Here is a 20,426-nt window from a genome sequence, read left to right as displayed (position 1 = left end):
GTTCGTGGGCTCTTTCTCCCGCCATCCCGGGCTGCTAGCGGGCCCGGGTCTGCGTCGCCGCAGCCGCCCCTTTGGCGCCTTCCCCAAGTGCTTGGTGGCCGGCGACTCGCGCCCTCCCGACAAAGAACGCGTGGGCCGCCCGGTCCTCTCTCTGCTCTTTAAATGCGGCGGCGCCGCCGAGGTGTCCCGGGGAAGGGGCTACCGGAGAGTCTGGGTCCGCAAGGGACGGGATTAGCTCGTTTGGCCAAGGGCGCGAAGGAAAGTAATGTCCGAGAGGGTGCACCGTAGCTGTGGTCACTTCCTCGCCCGGCGCCCGGTCTCCCTTTTGCCCCTAGATCCCGCGCCTCAGAGCTTCAGACATTAAATGTGTTACTACAGGGCGATTGGCTGGGGGGTTGGGAGGGGAAGATCGAGGGGCGCCCGGGACCCCGCGGAGTGGAGGGTTTTGTCTGCGGATGCAACCAATTAAGCGTGCAGCCGGCGCTTGCAAGGCTGCGCTCAGCGCCCAGGGCGGGGGGGTTTTGTTCGCAGCAATTTCCCAGCCTTGGCGGGCAGGGCTGGAGCGGGACATGTCCATTGAGAACATTTAAACTTCGCTTCCGCGGGCTTTTAAAACTTCTTCATTCCGTAGCCTTAAAGAGCTTCCTTCATGGCAAGTAGGCTGGTTAGAAAATTATCCTAGAGTCCCAAAGCCGCCCGAGAGAGAGCACGGTGGCGGTATCGAACAATGTTTGCTTGCCAGCGCGTTTTAGGAAAACGGAGAGGGTTGTACCTTTTTGAAATCATCAAAGGAAACAAGCCCATCTAGAGGCCCCCGAGTTTTCCCGCTCTGCCCAAGCGACACTTTATACCGCGTTCGGACCCTGTTTTACACCTCCCAGTTAGTCCCTGCCTGTCCCCCCCCCTCACCCCCCACCCTTGTTTCCCACCCGCCACCCAGCTCTCTCTAGCTCTTCTAATTGCCTCCCGCCTCCAAAAAATAATGGAAAAGAAATTGCAGTGGGGTCTGGAGGTGATTGGAGGTTTTACCTTTGAGTTGAGGCTGAGTTCACAAAGAAAGGAAAATGTGTCTCCGATGTGTTTGCTCCGGATGTGCCCACTGGCGCTAGTGGTCCCACGGAAGCTTTGAGTAACCTTCCCCAGGTTCTCCCAGTAGGATGCGAATTTTCATTGGAGACTTTCATGAGTTTTAAGTTAATTAGTCTCATTTAATCACCGAATCTGAATGAAATGTAATTTGATGATTCACTGGATAAATATTTAGGAACTGGAATATTAATCATCACATTCTCTTAACCACTTGAGTATTTACCACTTGGCATAGAAGCCATTTAAAGTTTTGCTAAACCTATTGATAGTTTCAATTTCTCCTTCCCAGACACTTCCATTCCTCCTTATCCCCCCCCCACCACCTTTATTTTTCTCCAGTTCACCCCCATAGCAGTTTTCTCAAAAGAAAGTTTTGGGGAGTTTGTTCCTTTTTATCAAAAGATATTTAAATTTAGACTAGAGACCATGCCTGAATCTCCAAAAGGAAGTGGAGAATTGAAGCAATTATCTAGATAATTCAAGCAAAACCTCCCACAACAGATTTAACATAATTATTTGGGAATTTTAAGGGGAATGGAGTTGTTTTGAGTTGAAGAACTTGGATAATTGCTCCAATATTTCACTCAATGTGTTGACTACAATGCAGATATATAGAGATGATTAAAAACCATCTTTCAGTAGGGAAGATTGCTGAAATATTTATGATGTTAGCTTCGTATTTCTGTTTGAAATGCTAGTGCAATGGCTAGTAGTATTTGTGTGAAATGCTTATGGCTGAGTTGCCAAATGCATAACCATGCAACTTTTTCACCTCAATGTATGACTTTCTTTCTAGAACATGCAAACTTGTCATCCTTTGTTACCTTGGTAGGGTTGGAATAGAGTCTAGTTTTCATATGTAAAATAACCATTTCCTCTTTGAGCCCTTGGATGAAAAGGATCGTTATTGCCCCTTTCTGAAAACTCTGAGCCACCATTCCTATTTAGGCTTGAACTGAATGTGTTCCAACAGTTCAGTGGAGCAGCACTTGCAGAAAATGTAACTACAGAGTCAGGGTCAGTCTCTTGCAGACATCCTTGCCACAACAACGTGTTTGTTTTTTCTCTCCACAATTAGGAGCCAACTGGTGAGCCCTCTCCTAAGAGACCCAGGGGAAGACCCAAAGGCAGCAAAAACAAGAGTCCCTCCAAAGCAGCTCAGAAGGTGAGATTTCTCAAGTCAAGTCTTCCCAACTTCCTCAACTCCCACAGGAACCTCCCTGTGATTTTCCCACCCTAGACCCACACTTAAGGGTTTGTCTTAACTGGTTAACCCAAGACTCATTTCCAACCCTTGATATGAATGAGATTTCTAAGCAAATGCTTAGCATAAAAAGTTCATGAAGAGGCTTCAGTGTTGTTTGTAAACAATCACCAAATAATAGGAAACTTAAACTGGGGTTGGGAGGGTGAGGAGGGGGAGTGGTGAGTGACACGTTTAAGATTTGGGCCAGTTGTGAAATAGTTAAATACAAATCAAAGCTATAGATTTTGTAATTTTCTTTAAAAATAATAAAGATTAATTTAGTTTGTGCTTATTTACAAGACTACTGAAAAACCAAATTCCCCTATTAAAGTTAAGTACTTTGTCAAATAGATGATAATTAGAAGTAAATCCAATTATGAAATACTGGAAAAAATTATGACTTTTACAGCTTTAAATTTGATGATAAAGTATACTGTTTGCTTACAATTAGCTTGCAATATATTATAATCTCTCAAAAAGCCTTTCCATCAGGTGATATAGAAATGCACTCAATGGAACAATGAGAAGTTTTTTAAACAAATATTTGACTCACTGTATTATTTTGGGCAGGATAGAATCCAGTCAAGTATAATTTCCCGTGTTATTCTTTATAAACTTTAGATTGTAGTGTAAAATACCTTATGTTGCTTTTATTTGAGCTAGAAAAGAGGAAGTATCTCAGGGTCAATGCATATAGAGAGGGTAACTATACAATTTACATGTTTTAGCCTTATAAGTAAATCTGAAAAAAAAATTTCTGTATTTTATCTGTAGGTTTGTATACTAGTTAAAAACAAAGGTTCAAAATTCAGGAGTACATTTGAGTATACCATGTACAGTATTTGTTAGAAAGGACTATGTGCTCATCTTTTGGGGATTAATGTTTTATGTGGTTTTCTCTGATTATGGGCACTTACCATATTATATGTGATAGTTTTCATGTAAACTGTCATAGCAACCAGTGATACATATAAAGTTATTTAGGGTATAGCTATGATTTTTTGTCTATTTTATTTTAATAGTCTTAAACAGAGTTGAAGGAGCAGGTTTCTAATATATTTAAATCTAACAGCTTCTCAGAATGAAGATTGGTGACTCACATTTAATTAATAAACTTTAAAGTAGCTCTAAATTACCTTCTCATTTAAAAGTGACAATACATACTCTTGTATTCCTGACCTAAATACTTTCAGTTACATTTGATTTGATTTATTAAGTTAACTAAAAAAGGCTCATTTAACAGGTTTTTTTTTTTAATGTAGCATAGTGTGGGATTTACCTAACTTAATTTCACTTTAATGAGATGGCAAAGAGATATCTTGGTAGATAGCTAATATACATTTAGACTATGATGCACTTGCTCTAAAAGGTGGATCATTATAACATCTCCCAGAAAAAAATCTATAAATCTCATCATAAATTATTTAAAATTTAATACAAAAGAAGGGAAAGGAATTATCTTTCAGATTTCATTGTATTACATGTTTTCCAATGCAAAGAGATGCTTCTATCACCTTTCATTTTGAAGTTTATCACTGACTAACAAAATCTTCATTGACAAGGAGAGCTGAGATTTGTGCCTAATTTACCACCTAAAACCAAATAACAAAAAAGTTGATCTCTTCCCAAGTAAGGTATGATTTCTTTTTAGTTACTTTTACAATAGGCATTTACAATGACCCTAATTAGGCCACTCATCTCTCTGTTAGTTTTGTATGCATACATATTATAACTTCTAAAACAAAAGTAAACTTTCTTTTCCCCAAAGAAATGCTTCCCTGAAATCTTTTATTCTTCCAGACAAAATTATTTCACACAACTGTTAAAGTCCCCCTTCTAATAAAAGTGAATAAATATATTTGCCAATAACACGACTGTTATATTTCTTCAGTTTATAAATTACGCTTCATTTGGAGAAGATAATACTTTGCAAAACAATGAATGACATTGATGAATTGTTCATGGCATGTGTAAACTTAAGGTATTTTCACTTTCAAATCCGTATTTATCAAGTTTGCTGCTACCCTATATAAACATAATTATCAAACATATATTGTATTCTAACAAAACATATGTTTAGAAGTATTTTGAAAAGGACTCTTTTTTAAGAAATAGTTATATTGTTAATAACATGTAAGATAAACATATCCTGCTAGACTGACCAGAGTGGATATGAGCAATTTTCTATGATTAATAAATTGGGTATTCTGAACACTGTGACTCATCAAAATGAAAACAGTATTACAAAAACTGGTAAGTATATAAGAGAATAGATTCTAAAACTAGAGGAGCTACAGTGAACATTAGAATCCGATGATGTGTGTTTAAACTTTCTTGCTGCTTGGAGTTTCTTTACTTACAAAGTTTATGTTTGGGCTCAGTAATTGGCCTTGGGGCATTTGAAAACAAAACTGTTCATTGGAAAATTAGCAGTGTGAAACTTGACAATGCATGCAGAGCGTGGCAAGACCAAGTGCTTGACTACTAAATTAGCTATCACTTTAATTTCAGGCCATAGTCAATATAAAATTGATCTGTGTAATATAAAACAAACATGTCTAAAAACGCAAATTTGTTATGCTTGGAACTTTTGGGAGAGAAGATAATTCTTCTTACATTTGCTTTTATTCCATTATGACAAATTCTCATAGATGACCATTATGTAGCAAATCTAGTCCTTAGAATTCCAGTCTGAGTGCTCAAAAATTGTCCCTGAACCAGTTTCATATTGTTATCTTAATAAAAGAAACTGGGAGCTAATGTTTTCCTGAATACTTTATTCATGTGTGTGTATGTCTGTGTGTGTGTGTGTGTGTCTTGACCCTTTTATTTATGTTTTAGTTTGAGATATACCTGTAACCAGTTGCCTCTTCATTTCCTTTTTGTTTTGTTTTGTTTTCCTCTCATGTTTGTGCTGGATGGAAATATTTTGTATTTTCACATTACCCATGTTTGGGGAAAAGAAAGATATCCTCTCCTAATGTTTGGTTCAGGGCTTTTGTTGTGGTTCTTTAATCATGAGAGAATACTAGAGGGGTTGTCATTAATTCTCTAGTGTTTAAGGCCACAAGTCAAATTCATCTCCAGGTCTCAAGCTAATTCTCATTTATGTACTTGTAGGGGGGAAAATTTTAGATTACATTAAATTTTTTTGTTGATTAAGGTATTACATATGTGTCCTTCCCCCCTTCCCTCCACCCCACCCCCACTCATACCCTCACCCCCCTCCTGGTGTCTGTGTCCATTGGTTAGGCTTATATGCATGCATACAAGTCCTTTGGTTGATCTCTCCCCCTTACCCTCACCCTCCCCTACCTTCCCTCTGAGGTTTGACAATCTGATCGATACTTCTCTGTCTCTGGATCTGTTTTTGTTCATCAGTTTATGTTTTGTTCATTATATTCCACAAATAAGTGAGATCATGTGATACTTACCTTTCTCTGACTGATTTCGCTTAGCATAATGCTCTCCAGGTCCATCCATGCTGTTGCAAATGGTAGGAGTTCCTTTTTACAGCAGTGTAGTATTTCATTGTGTAGATGTACCACAGTTTTTTAATCCACTCATCTGCTGATGGGCACTTAGGCTGTTTCCAAATCTTAGCTATGGTAAATTGTGCTGCTATGAACATATGGGTGCATATATCATTTCTAATTGGTGTTTCTGTTTTCTTGGGATATAGTTCTAGAAGTGGGATCACTGGGTCAAATGGGAGTTCCATTTTTAGTTTTTTGAGGAAACTCCATACTGTTCTCCACAGTGGCTGCACCAGTCTGCATTTCCACCAGCAGTGCGTGAGGATTTCTTTCTCTCCGCATCCAGAATGAATTAAATTTTAATAGAAGGAAATTGGATACAAAAAAGATCTCATGTGTGAGGTAGCCCCCTTCATAATGTCATAGATTTTCTTGAGTTGCATTTTGACCAGACCTAGAGAGCAAAGTGTGGAATGAAAATATCTGGGTAAAGGATGTATGATTTAAATAATGTGTTCAGATTAAGATTTAATATATTTCCTATTTACCTGATGTTAATTGGGTACTATAAAGATAGATTTGTGCTCCTTCTAATCACATTCTCAGAAGTGTGCTTTAGTTTTGATAAATGCTTACTAATACCAATCATAGATATTTATATTAGGGTGAGAGACTGTGAGTTTTACTTGTCATTTTAGATAAATGTCAGAGCATAATGCTGAGTGAGGACAAGATTTTTTTCCCAATACAGTAGGCTCAATTAGAGAGAGTAACCAAAGGCATCATTATAGGTAAGTTGGAGAAAGATGGTTTGGGAAGTTATAGAATTCCAGCCTATGGTTTCTATGTTACTAGTATGATTTAGTTTGATTCCTCTGTGTTTTAGTGGGGAAGTAATTTCCACTGGGATCCAGGACCCTAATATGCAAATGAATCCAGGCAGGTAGAATTACAAAAAGCCTAGTTATTGTCTCCATCGTCATGATATTTTAAGCTGACTTACCTAAACAATTGACTCATGTTTTTCACTTCACTTTTCCAGGGAGGACCAAGCCTTACTGCATCAGTAAATTTTCTCTGGCAATGCCTTTGAGTCATCATAGATTATTATCCAAATATGGGAGAGTCAAGTACATCTGAATTATTTCATGAAGTAATGTTATTTCAAGGGAGTCATAATTCTCATTCTCTGCAAGCTATCATTCTTCTCAACTTTTTTCATCAATAGCTCCTCATTACTTTGACCTACAAACAACCGTGGCTTGTTTTTATCTCCCAGGTCCCAGCAGATCATTTTGCTAAGGAGGTACTACATACCAGATTGGAATTCTATTGCATTTCAGTTCTGCCTTGAGAATAGATGGATGCTAGAGAGCATTTTATGTCAGTTAAGTCATTCAAACCTATCTTGTCTTGTTAGTTGACGTTCTGCAGTTTCCAGAGCTCACCTTGGGACCACATAACTTGGCACAATGGTGGAACAACAAATTTCACTATTCTAGACTCTGAAGTTTTTAGTTAAAATTTTTGTTCTGCCAACCAGGAGGAGAAGGTGAATGAGAACTTGTATTTTAGGCTATGGTTTTATTCGATGTTGCTTGAATATACTGAACAGTTTTGAATGACACCTCCTAATTGATTTATCGAGGAGCAGTGCAGTCATTTTCTTTTCTCCAGGATAAAGGAAGGGGCAGTTTGCTCAGAAGGTAACCCCTATGAATTCCTGCATCATTGATACTGATTTTTCTGTTTACAAAAGAGGCAGAGGGACAGTATAAAGGAAGAGAATCTTAAACTTCGGAGATAATTCCTCTGGTCAATTTGGCCTTGGTTTAATTTAGTGTTTGCATAGGTGAAGACGGGTGTGTAAATAATGATATGAGAGTTGACCGTGAGGGCTTCCTTGGTTAAAATGAGCACAAACTCCAGTGGAGGATAGAATGTACTAATAGTTCCTATTGGAAAATATGGAGTGATGACAAACTTGCAATATCTTTTTAAGACCAAAAATGGTTGCACTTAAATTTTGGAAACCCATAGAACTGGATTATCAAAAATGTAAAATGAGAGTTACTCAGTGCTTAGTCTGACCGATCAGTCCAGGTGATTTTAATGCCGTTGCACGTTGATTTGCACTGTTTATATTTGTAAAGGAACCACTGAAAGAAACAAAATGTAACTTTCTAAACTTCAGATAGTTGGTTCCATATGCTCTTAGGTCTGCAGGTCTTAGTCTAAACTTTTCTACCTATCTTCTATCTATCTATCTATCTATCTATCTATCTACCTACCTACCTACCTACCTACCTATCTATCTCTCTGTCTATCTATACCTATATACAGGCATAGAGATACATGAAAACCAAACAAGGTGCTACTATGCCTAAATATTTTTCTAGCTCTTTTTTGTTGTTGTTCAGATGCACTGATTGATTAAAGAAGGGAGAGTTCAGCCCTAACCGGTTTGGCTCAGTGGATAGAGCATCGGCCTGTGGACTCAAGGGTCCCAGGTTCGATTCCAGTCAAGGGCATGTACCTTGGTTTCGGGCACATCCCCAGTGGGGAGTGTGCGGGAGGCAGCTGATCGATGTTTCTCTCTCATCGATGTTTCTAACTCTATCCCTCTCCCTTCCTCTTTGTAAAAAAATCAATTAAAAAAAAAGAAAAGTAAAAGAAGGGAGAGTTCTGGCTTTCATGCATTATCACAGTACATATAAAATGTGATAAGAGCATTTAGATTAGCAAAAAATTCATAGCTATCCAGAAGTCAGAACTGGATAATTCTCTTGGCTCCCAATTTCAGCTCCTGTCCACGTCTTTATAGGAAACTTGAAAATGTTATACTTTTAAGTACTCAACTTGTTTCTCACCCTAGAAGGCTTTGATTTTTTAAAATCCTCCCATGGCTATTTTACTTCATATGGGAACATCTCCCAAAGTAACAGACCCCTGATTGCCTTGAAATCAGATTGGGTCTCAGTTCCACTACGTACAAATGTGGGCAGATGGCTTAATCTCCCATTTGTGAAACGAGGAGGAAGAGGATGCTCAGAAAACCACTATGGAAACTTAAGAACTGGGAGGTACTTTTTTAAAGGATAACAGTTTAAAATGTGGAGGGCAGAAGAAATTACATTCGCCTACCTTCTAAATGCTGTCACTGTTGTCAGGCACTTTACAACATATATTAGCTCCTTTCATCCTCTGATGTAGGCATTTGGTCTTCATTTCACAAATGAGAAACTGACACATCTAGTGTTCAATTCTAGCAAATGGTGGTGCCTGGGTTTGAATTCAAATCTCCTCCTAAAGCTTGTGATCTTTCCTGTATTACATGCAACTTGTCAAATATTTTGTAAGATATTTGCCAGAAGACTGTTATCTTCGGTAACCTGAAATGCAGGTTGAAAGTTAGGTTTTGAGAAACCTTTGGATGGCAGCTCTTTACAAACTTATAAAGGGCTGCAGATGTGTGCCACAGAACGCTGTCCCCCAAATAAACCACAGGGCTATGCTTTTGGAGGTCGTAAGACACCCGGAAATTTTCTTAACTCGTTAAAGATGAAATGCTTTTTGAAAGTCTTACCCACAAGTCCTACCAAGCTGTAGAATTCTGATAGCAAGAGGGAAACAAGACACACACGTGACATAAACAGTAATGTTTCTTTTGTTCCTTCCTTCCTTCTTCAATAAATACATAGTGAGCATGTCTTGTGTGGCAGGCAAAGCACTGGTTCAAATTCAAGAGTTATACTTGCTAGATGAATTTCCTTTCTTAATTATTTTTTAAGTGCAGAGTGCATTTAAAAGCTTGGAGTATCAGAACTCCTTAGAGAAAGAAATAATTACATTTCCCATTTAGCATTCCTCCCAGCTCTCATGAACTTGCTTCTGAGTATATTATAAAATTAAAGATTCAGGTCTGAATCTAAACTTTTTAAACAAACCAATATGAATGAGGACAAGCAGTAACACTTTTAACAAGATATGATATGATAGTTGCAAATGTTAGTATAACAATGCCAGTCATGGTCTGAAATTTCAGTTCTTACAAATGTAGAATTTCTGCTTCCCCTCCCAGATAAGCAGGAAACATTTAGAATGAGTTGTTGTCTCAATTATATGTGGGTTTGCAGTATAGAACCCAATTCCACTCTGGCAAAGGAAAACCAAATATACCCCTCCACGCTATACACATGTTGACATATTAAAAACAAAACAAGATCCCAGAATGTTTTGTTTGTCTTCTATAGAAAAATAATATCTTGGAGAGCATTAAACACAAGGGGGGTGGGGTGCAGTTAAAGCCTGTGTTTTGCACTGTGTAAAAACCCTGGATCTATGCTGGTTTACAAACTAGAATCCTAACTTGTTTTGCAGCCTCTGTGAGGTTTGATCAGAATGATTAAATAATGTGGGTTTTAAGGAACAATGAAAACCTCCCAGATCGAGGCCGCACAGCACAGCTAATGTGTTTCTTCTAGATGGAGTCTCAGAAGAGGGTTTCGGTTTACATGTAACTCTGGCCCGAAGACCATGCAGCAAGTTTGCTTTTTACAAGTCCAAGTGACAGTTGTGATATTTTTTGCCCTTTGGAAAATGGTGCGAATTTTGTTTTTGAATAGGCTTTCCGTAGTTGAGATGCTCATTTAAAAATCCTCTGATTTGCAGGGCTTTCTCTCTCAGAGAGTTGCTTTCTCTGACTTTTGAAATGCAGTGAAACCCTTTTAGAAAACAACCTTCTCTTCCACAGGGTTTAGTTAGATGCATCCGGACCACATCATGGCCCCTGAAACGTAACAACTGTGCAGAGAAAACCTGGGTGTACTAGCCTTTAAGGCAGTGGTTCTCAACCTTCTGGACCTTTAAATGCATGTTGTGACCCAACCATAAAATTATTTTCGTTGCTACTTCATAACTGTCATGTTGCTACTGTTATGAATCGTAATGTAAATATCTGATATGCAGGATGGTCTTAGGCACAGGGGTCGTTCGACCGCCAAAGGGGTCGCGACCCACAGGTTGAGAACCGCTGCTTTAAGGTCAATAACCCCCCTCCCCTCAACTCCACCTCTCATCGCCAAGCCCATTAGGAAGGATTTCTATCTTCCATGTCTGTGTAATTTACTACTGGGTAAGTTATGCTCCCAAATACCAAATCAGACACTGCTTCTGTATTAGACAATTTTGTACTTGTGTAACTCACTATGTACTAGCCAAAGGGTTTCTTAAAAGCTTCATTCTAAAGGTGACAGGTGGGTGTAATGGAATATTTGCATTGACCGAACCTTCTGTGAGATTGGACTAACCTGAAGGAAAACTTTCCCTTTAAGAGTTCCATCTCCTTAGGAGGGAAGGAACATTTCTCGAGCACCTCATTTAGGGCGGGCACTTCACTCCTCACAGGAGGCATTATCTCCATTTCACATATGAAACCAAATGGGGGTTTTCAGGGACCTGCCCTGAGTCCTAAAGCTAAAATGTCAGAGCAGGGGTTTGAGTCCAAGCTTTCCAAAGAGGAGTCTGTGTTTCTGTTAAGATACTGCCCCCTCTCTCTGAGAGAACACCCAGAAAGAGGGTGTGGTTCACTGGGCACTCCAGGCTCTCACTTATCTCATTCCTGCCCTTATGACTGAAGTTAAGACAACACCACTAACCCCTGACAATAAGCGATTCCTCTGTGGAGCGACTGGGAAGTAGGAAATGGCGATTCAGAGCGCCCAGTCCCAGGGTTATAGACAAAGGCTCCGCCAGGTTTCCTTCTGTTCTGGGAAATTAGCTGAATCTGTGATGACTTTAGTTAATTAAAATATCTCCTTGTGGTAGCAAATGCTTGCGGGAAGGTTGCAGCCCTGCTGGGAGGTAGGAGCCCAGTCCTTAGAGCCCAACAGAACTGGGTTTAAATCCCAGATCTGCCATTCACCAGCTTTGTGTGTGTGCCCTTGAGTTGTTTACCTCCCTATCTAAAACTTAGTTGCTCATCTGCAAAATAAGAGAAAAAGTAATACCTACTTTGCAAGGCTCTTGTAAGGATTAAAATAACATGTGAATGACTTAGCCCTTTGCCTGGGGTATTTTAAATGCTAAATCAATGTGAACTAGCATTATAATTATACGGAGTTTGGGTTAATGCATGGGACCTGTTGGATACTAATGCCAGGCCAGGGAGTTATTTAGTGAGAAATCTTGTGGTTTATTCTCTGTCTATCTATCTATCTATCTATCTATCTTATCTATCTATCTATCATCTATCATCTATCATCTATCATCTATCATCTATCCATCATCTGTGTCAATCTATTTTTACCAGGCAAATTGAAACGAGAAAGAGGAGATTCTCATTTGACAGTGTAGACAGTAATAACAGGTACTTTTAGTATCATTGTATTAAGTATCTACTGGCTGCTACCCCAGGTAACAAAAGTAAAATGCAAAACAAGTTATTCTAGCTCAGGTTACCTACATTTTTGTGTTCAGATAGCCTTGGGATGATTCTCATACACAGAAGTATGTACCAAGTGTTCTTTATCCTGTTTTTATAGAAGGTGTATGTGATTTGTGTGTATGTGTGATGTGTGTGTATGTGTATGTGTGTGTTGGTGCATTTGGGGATTGGAATAGGGTGATAAACGCAGGGAAAATACTTGCTAGAAAATTTAAAATTTTGACTCAAAGGGAAAAAATAACCATGATATCAGAAAATATTTATGAAGTAAAGCAATAAGACAAACTCTCAAAATAGAAAATATATTAATGCCATATCTGTGTTGAGTGGAGAGTTAATGTACATATTTATTATTATTTTAATATCCATAGTTTTCAAATACTGATACTTTCTTCCAGCTATTTTTCCCTCTGCTATAAGTGAACTGATTGACAGGTGATTGTTTTTTTGGCAAGGACTAGGAAATTAACTCTAGAAATAAGCAAATGTTTTTTTAAAATCAGAATCCTATGTCTTATTTATGTTTAGACTTGTTTTTGACTAGCAATGTAGAAGTGCCTTGTAAATTATAAAGCAATGCACTAATGTTAAATTTGGTGACTTTAGTGACATGGAAAGGAAATCGTCGCTTAAGAAACATTAATTTTCTAAAATACTTTACGTAATTGTGGATATGTGGGAGTCATTTTTTATTATGGCTAGAAATAAAAGAAAATCACTCCAGGGGAGTCTTTTGTATTCAGCGTTGTATCTATTGACATCATATAATGAAAGAAAAAAAGAGAAGAATCAAAAAGGGAGAAGATGAACCTAAAAAAAAGGAAGAGATGGTTAAAACAGTTCTTAAAATCACCTCTGCAAGTCGGGCATGCACACTTCACATGTGTGCCTTGGTGAGCCCTGGTGCATGGTGTCAGGTAGGAAACCATTTGACTTCCTTTTTCATTTTGCAGAAAGCAGAAGCCACTGGAGAAAAACGGCCACGAGGCCGACCTAGGAAATGGGTGAGTAATAAGAAACGATTTCTACTTTTGTCTTCTAATGAAAAGTCTCTGTTTATTTAAATGAAAGTTACTTTTACTTTTTCAGTGTCATGCATGTCTAACTTCAGGTGCCATGAATCTTTGAAAGGGTTAAGGCGAGCGAAAGATTATCACCACTCCTTACCATTAGGCTCCAGGAGCTGACTCAGAACACTTTTTCCCCCCCCTGGGAGTGACTCCTTTTTCTATCTCTTATCAACATGAAAAGAGTCTCCCCTCTTCCTTCAAGTCGTGTAACAATGAGATGACTTGTTCAGTGGGTTGCGTAACTAAGGTTAAAGGGTATTATGAAACTTTAGAAGTTGATTACAAATGGTGATAAAGTTCAGATGAAATGTGCTTGAGATAACTTTTTAACGTTTTCTTTCTCTTTTGTTTCCTTTGTGGCTTTGCTCTCGACACATCTCATTTTCTAGGTGGTTTGTGCGTGTTTTTTCCATATTGGCTTTGTTAGGAAGCCAAGTTTTAATTTCCAGTTTTTCTTGCTTCCCTTAGTCATTCTTACATCCCGATGTTATCCACAGTGGCTTCCATGCGCGTGCGCTTGACCCTACAGGCACACACATCTATTTGAGGCCAGACACTCAGTGATCACGAAAGAGCTTCGCTCATTTTACCACTTGAACCTCCCCCGCTTTGCTGCTACGCTGCCATGTTCCTCTGGTCTGTCTTTCCCACGGACGGAAGAGAAAAGTCTTAAAAATGAATAAAACCGTTTCTCAAGAAAGAGAAAGGCATCCCCTATACGTCGTATTGTCACTGATGGGGTCTTCGCCTTTCCTTTTCTCTGTTCCTTCGTTTGTGCTTCACAGGGTTTCCCTGCTGCTGTGCTGAATTCTATTTTCCTGTTAGTTTGCCATTTCTTCCTCTAAAGTTCTGCGTCACGTTCTATTTATACCTGGGTATTGCTTTTCATTTAACTTATTCATCTTGTATTTTTTTTCCCCCTCTGCTCAACATGTGTTGGGATTAGATTTCTTAGAACAAGGAAACGGGGTTGATCTTTAGATTAAACACATCTCAGTGTTACAGCGTAACCTTAAAGTAAGAGCATTTCAGTCAAACTCCTGGTCAATAAATGAATTCTCTCCAAACCCACCCACCAGGTGGTGATCATCTAGACTGTGTTCGATGACCTTGAATGTTAGGGAACTCACCACCTCTTAAGGCTGCCTTTTCTTTCCTGGGAAGCTCAGAACATTAAAGAATTCTTCCATCTGACTCCCTCTAGCTCAGTGGTTCTCAACCTTCCTAATGCTGCGACCCTTTAATACAGTTCCTCATGTTGTGGTGACCCCCAATTTCATTGTTACAAATTGAACATAATTAGAGCATAGTGATTAATCATAAAAACAATATGTAATTATATATGTGTTTTCCGATGGTCTTAGGCGACACCCCTGTGAAAGGGTCGTTCGACCCCCAAAGGGGTCACGACCCACAGGTTGAGAACCGCTGCCTAGCTTCTGCTAATTGTCCCTAGGCCTCTCTTCTGGGAATACACAGAGTAATTGTTTTCATTTTCACTCATGATAACCCTTCCAATATTTGAAGACAATGTACATACACCCTTTTTCTCTTTTCTGGTTTGAATATCTCCAGTCCTTTCATTTACCCTCCCCCCCACCCATAAATGAACGTTCTTGTTACTCTCTTCTAAGTATGTTTGATTTTTAATCTTTTGAAATATACCACCCAGAATTAAGTGTCCGGGCTCTACAACCATTGGTTTACCACCTCTCTTGTACATAGGATTCTAGCTACCTATTATACCTTAATCAACCACCCTCAAACTTAATAATGTAAAAAAAAGCCATTTTATTATGCTCCTGGGTTCTCTGGGTCAGGAGTATGGGCTGGGCACAGCAGAGAGGCTTGTCTCTGTTGCATGATGTCTCAGGCCTCAGCTGGGAGGGCTCGAGCATCAGGGGTGATGCCAGTGCTTGGAGCCTGACATCTGGAGGCTTCCTCCCTCACAGTCTGGTGCTTTCATGGGACTTGCTGAAAGTCTGGGTGCAATTGAGAATGACTGGAGCACCCACACGTGCCCTACCAGCCTTCTGACGTGCACCGAGGCCTGCTGGAGGGAGTGTTCTGACCAGTCAGGAGGAAGCTGCAAAGCCTTTTTTGACTGACTCAGACGTCAAAAAGTGCTACTGGCATTCTACTCTCATGAGTGCTCTGTTAACTAAGGTGGTATTGGCATGCATATTGAATATAGATCTGCCATTTTCAAGCATCAGAACTTTGAAAGGATATCCTATCCCACTGAACTAATCAATAAGACAGACCTGTATAAACTTTCTAATAGGCAACATCATAGAAAATAGATAGGCTCTTTGAAGTCATGAGATTAATGCAGTGAAATAAATTATAAGCAAACACAATGGAAGTTGACCAGCACAACAGCCGTCAAGCCCCTCCAGCTTTATTGATATATAATTGACATATAGCATTGTGTAAGTTTAAGGAATACAACATAGTGATCAGATACATTTTATACATATTGCCAAATGATTAGCACAGTAACATTAGTTAATACCTCCATCACCTCACATAATTACCATTTCTCTTTTTGTGGTGAGAACATTTAAGTGCATAAAACAGTATTGTTGACTATAATCACCATGATAGATCCCCAGAACTTATCCTATAACTGGAATTTATACCTTTTGACCAAATCTTCTCATTTGCCCCACCTACCAGCCCTTGGCAACCACCGTGCTACTCTCTGTTTCTAGAAGTTTAGCTTTTCTAGATTCCACATATAAACGATATCATAACAATATTTGTCTTCCTCTGTTTGACTTATTTCACTTAGCACAATGCCCTCCAGTTCTATGCACCAAAATGGCAGGATTTCCTTCTTTCTTGTGGCTAAGATAGATAGATAGATAGATAGATGATAGATAGATAGATAGATAGATAGATAGATATAGATACATACACCCCACATACCCCATAGTTCCTTTATGCATTCATCCATAGATGGCCACTTAGGCTGTTTCCATATCTTGCCTCTTAACTGGTCTTTCTACCTTTCATCTCCCCTACCAATGGGCTATCCTATACTGTTTTCCCATTGATCTCCATAGGTTACAGTCATGTCACTGCTCTTCTCAGAATATTTCTGTGGTTCCATAGCTGCCCACTGAGTTAATGACAGCCTGCCTTAGCACTTTGAGATCTCTACAGTTTACCCCTCCTATCTTTACAGCTTTATTTCCTCCAACTCATCTCCACACAACTGATGTTTCAGCCAAGCTGGAATAAAATATGGATTTATTAAATGAATTCTTGCTCATTTGGGGGAGATCTGGATTGCAGGCAGCTGACCTTCTGCTGGATAAGAAGCCCATGTGAGGCATCCACCACAGAAACTCTTGCCTTTCTGAGAATCATTGGGTCATCCTCATTGATTCTCATGGTTTCTCATTTTTTCTGGCTGTCAGAATGGAAAATGTTATGTAGGGAATTGTTATATGCCCCTGACTTGTTCCCCAAAGAAGAGGTATTCTACTCAGAAGAGGAAATAAAAGGAAATGGTGTATTTTTTCTAGACAGCGTGTTTCCTCTTTGCTTGTATATATTCTGTTGGGTAGGGTATGCAGCCAGTCAGAGCAATGCATCCAGTTTAGTGACATTCTTCACTGGAAAGCTTGTACCAAGGAAATAAATTACTGCATTTTCCATAGGAAATGGGTTTGTACTTTATAGTAAGTTCAATGCTTTCCAACAATGTCATTCACTGATTTCCTTGTATTAGAGATATATTTTTCAATTGACTGGATTTACTGAGTACATGGTCCAAAAGCCAAGTTGCTCCCCTGTTATTCTTTTGGGTGGTTTGTTCTGTTTTAAAGTTCTTTTGTTTTAAAAAAGATGTCTTGTAAATCTTATAGTGTGGTGTAACAGGCCTGGAAAAACATGCCTACAGTGTGACCCTCTCATTTGATGTGATTGGGATCTGTATTTGGTAGGTTATTCAAAGGTTGATTAACCAAAAGTGTGTACTAGTAGATGTAGGAGAGAAAGTTGTGTGAAGGAAGGAGAGAGAAGTACAACCTAACTTTTCTCCTGCTCTTCATAGTTGGGAACTCAGGGTCTGGATTCAGATGGCTTGGGTTCAAATTCTAGACTATCACTTGACTAGTTATAATCTTGAGCAAATTACATCCCCCTTTAAAGGTCCAGTTTCCTCATCCTTAAAAAAAGTGGTAAGAGCAGTACATTTCTCAGAGTTGTTTAGAGGATTAAATAAGATATGCTTGCAAAAGAAAAAAAAAAAAGCCTTAATAAAAGGCAAGCCACATGCCAAGTGCTCAATAAATGTTAGAAATTATGCTTACTTTCACCATACACTTTTATGTAGATATCACTCCAAGCCTAAATTCTAATTACTTGTAGCTACCAGTAGTTGCGCATGGAGTAAAGTAATAATAGCTGTGCATCAAATTAACCAAGTGCCTTGGTGGTATCATATGTCTTCAATATATGTTGAACATCATCAAGTTTAAGAATTGCTAATAATACTAAAGTACATGGTAAGTCTATTTACAGTTAAGGGGAACATTTTAAATTATGGTTTATAAGCCTTCTAATTATAGAGCTTTGGTGTCTTGTGTTGTTGATCAATTTGAAAAATAATATTCCTGCTGTTTGCCTCACAATGCGAGATATTCTGGTTTCTCACAACCTGTATTGAGTTCCATTAGTCCTCTTGCCAATTGAATCTATGCATTTAATATTTGCATTTCTCAATATTTGCCTAGGAAAGGATCTCCTCACCTATCTGAGTTAGTGATGGAAATATTTGGAGAAAGTTTTAGACAGTGAAGCTTAAGGCTCAAGGATACAACGGAATAAATAATAAACATGTTAACCTCATATATGAAATGCTCCATCCAGATGTTGTTTAGTAAAGCAACGGGTACTTCTGGGGGAAAAGAAGCAAGGACAAAATAATAAAGAATAAACCAATGAGAAAAAGATGTGCTTAGGTGTTTTGTTTTCAGAATATCTTTTTGAGAAAGGGAACTTATAACAAAAGGGAAATATTCTCCAATATGAATGAATGGTTTTTAAAGAAAAAAAAATCATTCTAGATATACTGAGATTGACTTAGACATTGATCCAAGGACCAGATGCTGAAGTTTAACTTGATTGGTCACTAGGAACTTACTAACAGACCCCAGCTGTTTTCTGGGGCTGCTGATTCTTTTTATTTGCTAATGGGGTGTGTGAGCTAGTATGTCGATTTAAAAATATGCTTCCCAGTTCATCTCTTTCTGGGGACAGTTGTCTTTATTAAAGAGCTTGTGATACACAGGAAAGTGATGTAATTTCATTTGTCAGTCAAACATGAGGATTCTAGATAGCGCAATAAGGGCTTTTTGTTTTTCCAAGTTTATGGAAATCTAGAAATGCAAGTGATGATTTGAAAATCAAGTAAGGGGACTGAATAAGAATTCAAACCTACTAAACTAGACTGATTGAAACACTGGATTTCTTCTAAAGATCCCAACCATTAATGTTTTGAGGAATCTGGAAATCTAATGTTGAAGTTAAAACCTTAGGTCTTCCTTTCCATTACTTTTTTCCTCTAGATGTTTGTTACTTTAAAAAAAAAAACTTTTAGCCATTTGTAATTTAACACTTGCCTTGTTTAAAATGAAATATAACTTGGATGTTTAGAAAGGAATATCCAATAATGCATACTGCAGATAATTATAACTTCTCACTGGAGTCAGAAGGAAAGAAATGACTCTCCTAACATCAAAAACTGTCTGCTAATGGAGTTTTTGCAGGCGAAGTCATTTCCCCTTAGAAATGTGTAATAATAACATGCTTTAAAAGAGGGAGATGGTCCCTCTGAAGCACATTTTGGTATATGCTCAGCAAACAAAATATACATTTTCTGATGTATGTAACGTGCTCAAAATTAGTGAGTGATATTTTCTGAAATTATCTCCTCCTTTGCAATATTTTGTGATAAAATGGAATACTTTGCAGGACAGAACTCTGTGGGAGAAAAGTGACCTGTTTATTTTGCTTTTTAATAGCATACTGTAAAAGTCACTAAAATGATTATTTAAAATTGGAGGATTAAATGTGAAGACACTAATAAATCATACTCAGAAGGCAAGAATTGGGTTTGATCCTTAACATTTTGTCTCGAGATTAATCTCTTTTTTGTTTGTTTAAATACTGAAGAGCTGTTCTTAATTATTCTGTTAAAAGAAGTCTTAAACAAAGAAATGGATAACCTGTCCTACTTGGTCATCCAGTGGTGTTTGGGATGGCCAATTCCTACCAGATCCTTTAAATTATAAAAACATTGGCCTTGGGGTCGACTGCTTAAGTGACCCCGCCACAGTACCACAATAGCCATGTGATCTTACTAAACTATGATCAATGAAGAACGTATTTTCCCCCCACGGTGGTTGAATGGCAAATTATAGACAGGAGGTGGTTCAGAAAAATGTCCCGTTTCTCCGCAAAAACATAATCAGATCGATAGAATCCAGGCCTAGAGAGTTATCTCAATTTCATTCTAATTATATGACAAGTATCATGGAATTCAATGACGATTTTATATGACAATAAATGTGTTTAAGACTTTATACTACCATACACATATTTACCTATGCTTACCCAAATCCGAGTATTCATGGTAAATGTTTCTAAAAGATTGTATACCATCATGTTTTATATAAATAAAATTAATATATGTCATATACTAGTGTATATATATACATATATATATATTTATTTATTTAACTAAGCAAGATAGGTAAAACTATTACTCCATATTTAAGAGAACGCTTGTTCTTTTTTAAAGAGTGGAGTCTGCTTTTAAGATTTTTTTAAAAAATCAAAGCATTTTTTATTCTAAACTCATCAATATTTGACACAACCATTTTTTTTGGCAAAATTTCAATCCCATGGGATTTCATCAAGCCAGTCTGTACTCTGGACTGAAATAAAGACCTCTGCGTTTGAATGAGCTGAGTGCCTCTGGGCAGCCTGCTTAATGTACCCATGCTTTTTCTCCTGTTTAGGTGTCTGCCAGGAATGTTGTATCTATAACTAATGGCTATCAAGCATTTAGGGTTGTAACCACAGAC

General features: G+C 38.3%; 1 protein-coding gene across 4 annotated transcripts in view; it reads left to right on the top strand.

Moving 5' to 3' along the window:
- Window positions 1–20,426, top strand: part of HMGA2 (high mobility group AT-hook 2) — a 140,747-nt gene that overhangs the window by 1,845 nt on the left and 118,476 nt on the right. For all 4 annotated transcript variants that reach the window (XM_070407646.1, XM_070407648.1, XM_070407647.1 and 1 more), the window contains 2 exons: window positions 2,168–2,254; window positions 13,210–13,260. In XM_070407646.1, the coding sequence (XP_070263747.1) occupies window positions 2,168–2,254; window positions 13,210–13,260 (138 nt within the window). The remainder of the gene's footprint in view (window positions 1–2,167; window positions 2,255–13,209; window positions 13,261–20,426) is intronic.

This window comes from Myotis yumanensis, unplaced genomic scaffold (genome assembly GCF_028538775.1).
Source record: "Myotis yumanensis isolate MYYU_CA2020_CCGP unplaced genomic scaffold, mMyoYum1.0.hap1 SCAF_3, whole genome shotgun sequence".
NCBI classification, from domain to species: domain Eukaryota; kingdom Metazoa; phylum Chordata; class Mammalia; order Chiroptera; family Vespertilionidae; genus Myotis; species Myotis yumanensis.
The sequence above is the reverse complement of the archived record's forward strand: the minus strand, read 5'-3'. Positions and strand labels throughout refer to the sequence as shown.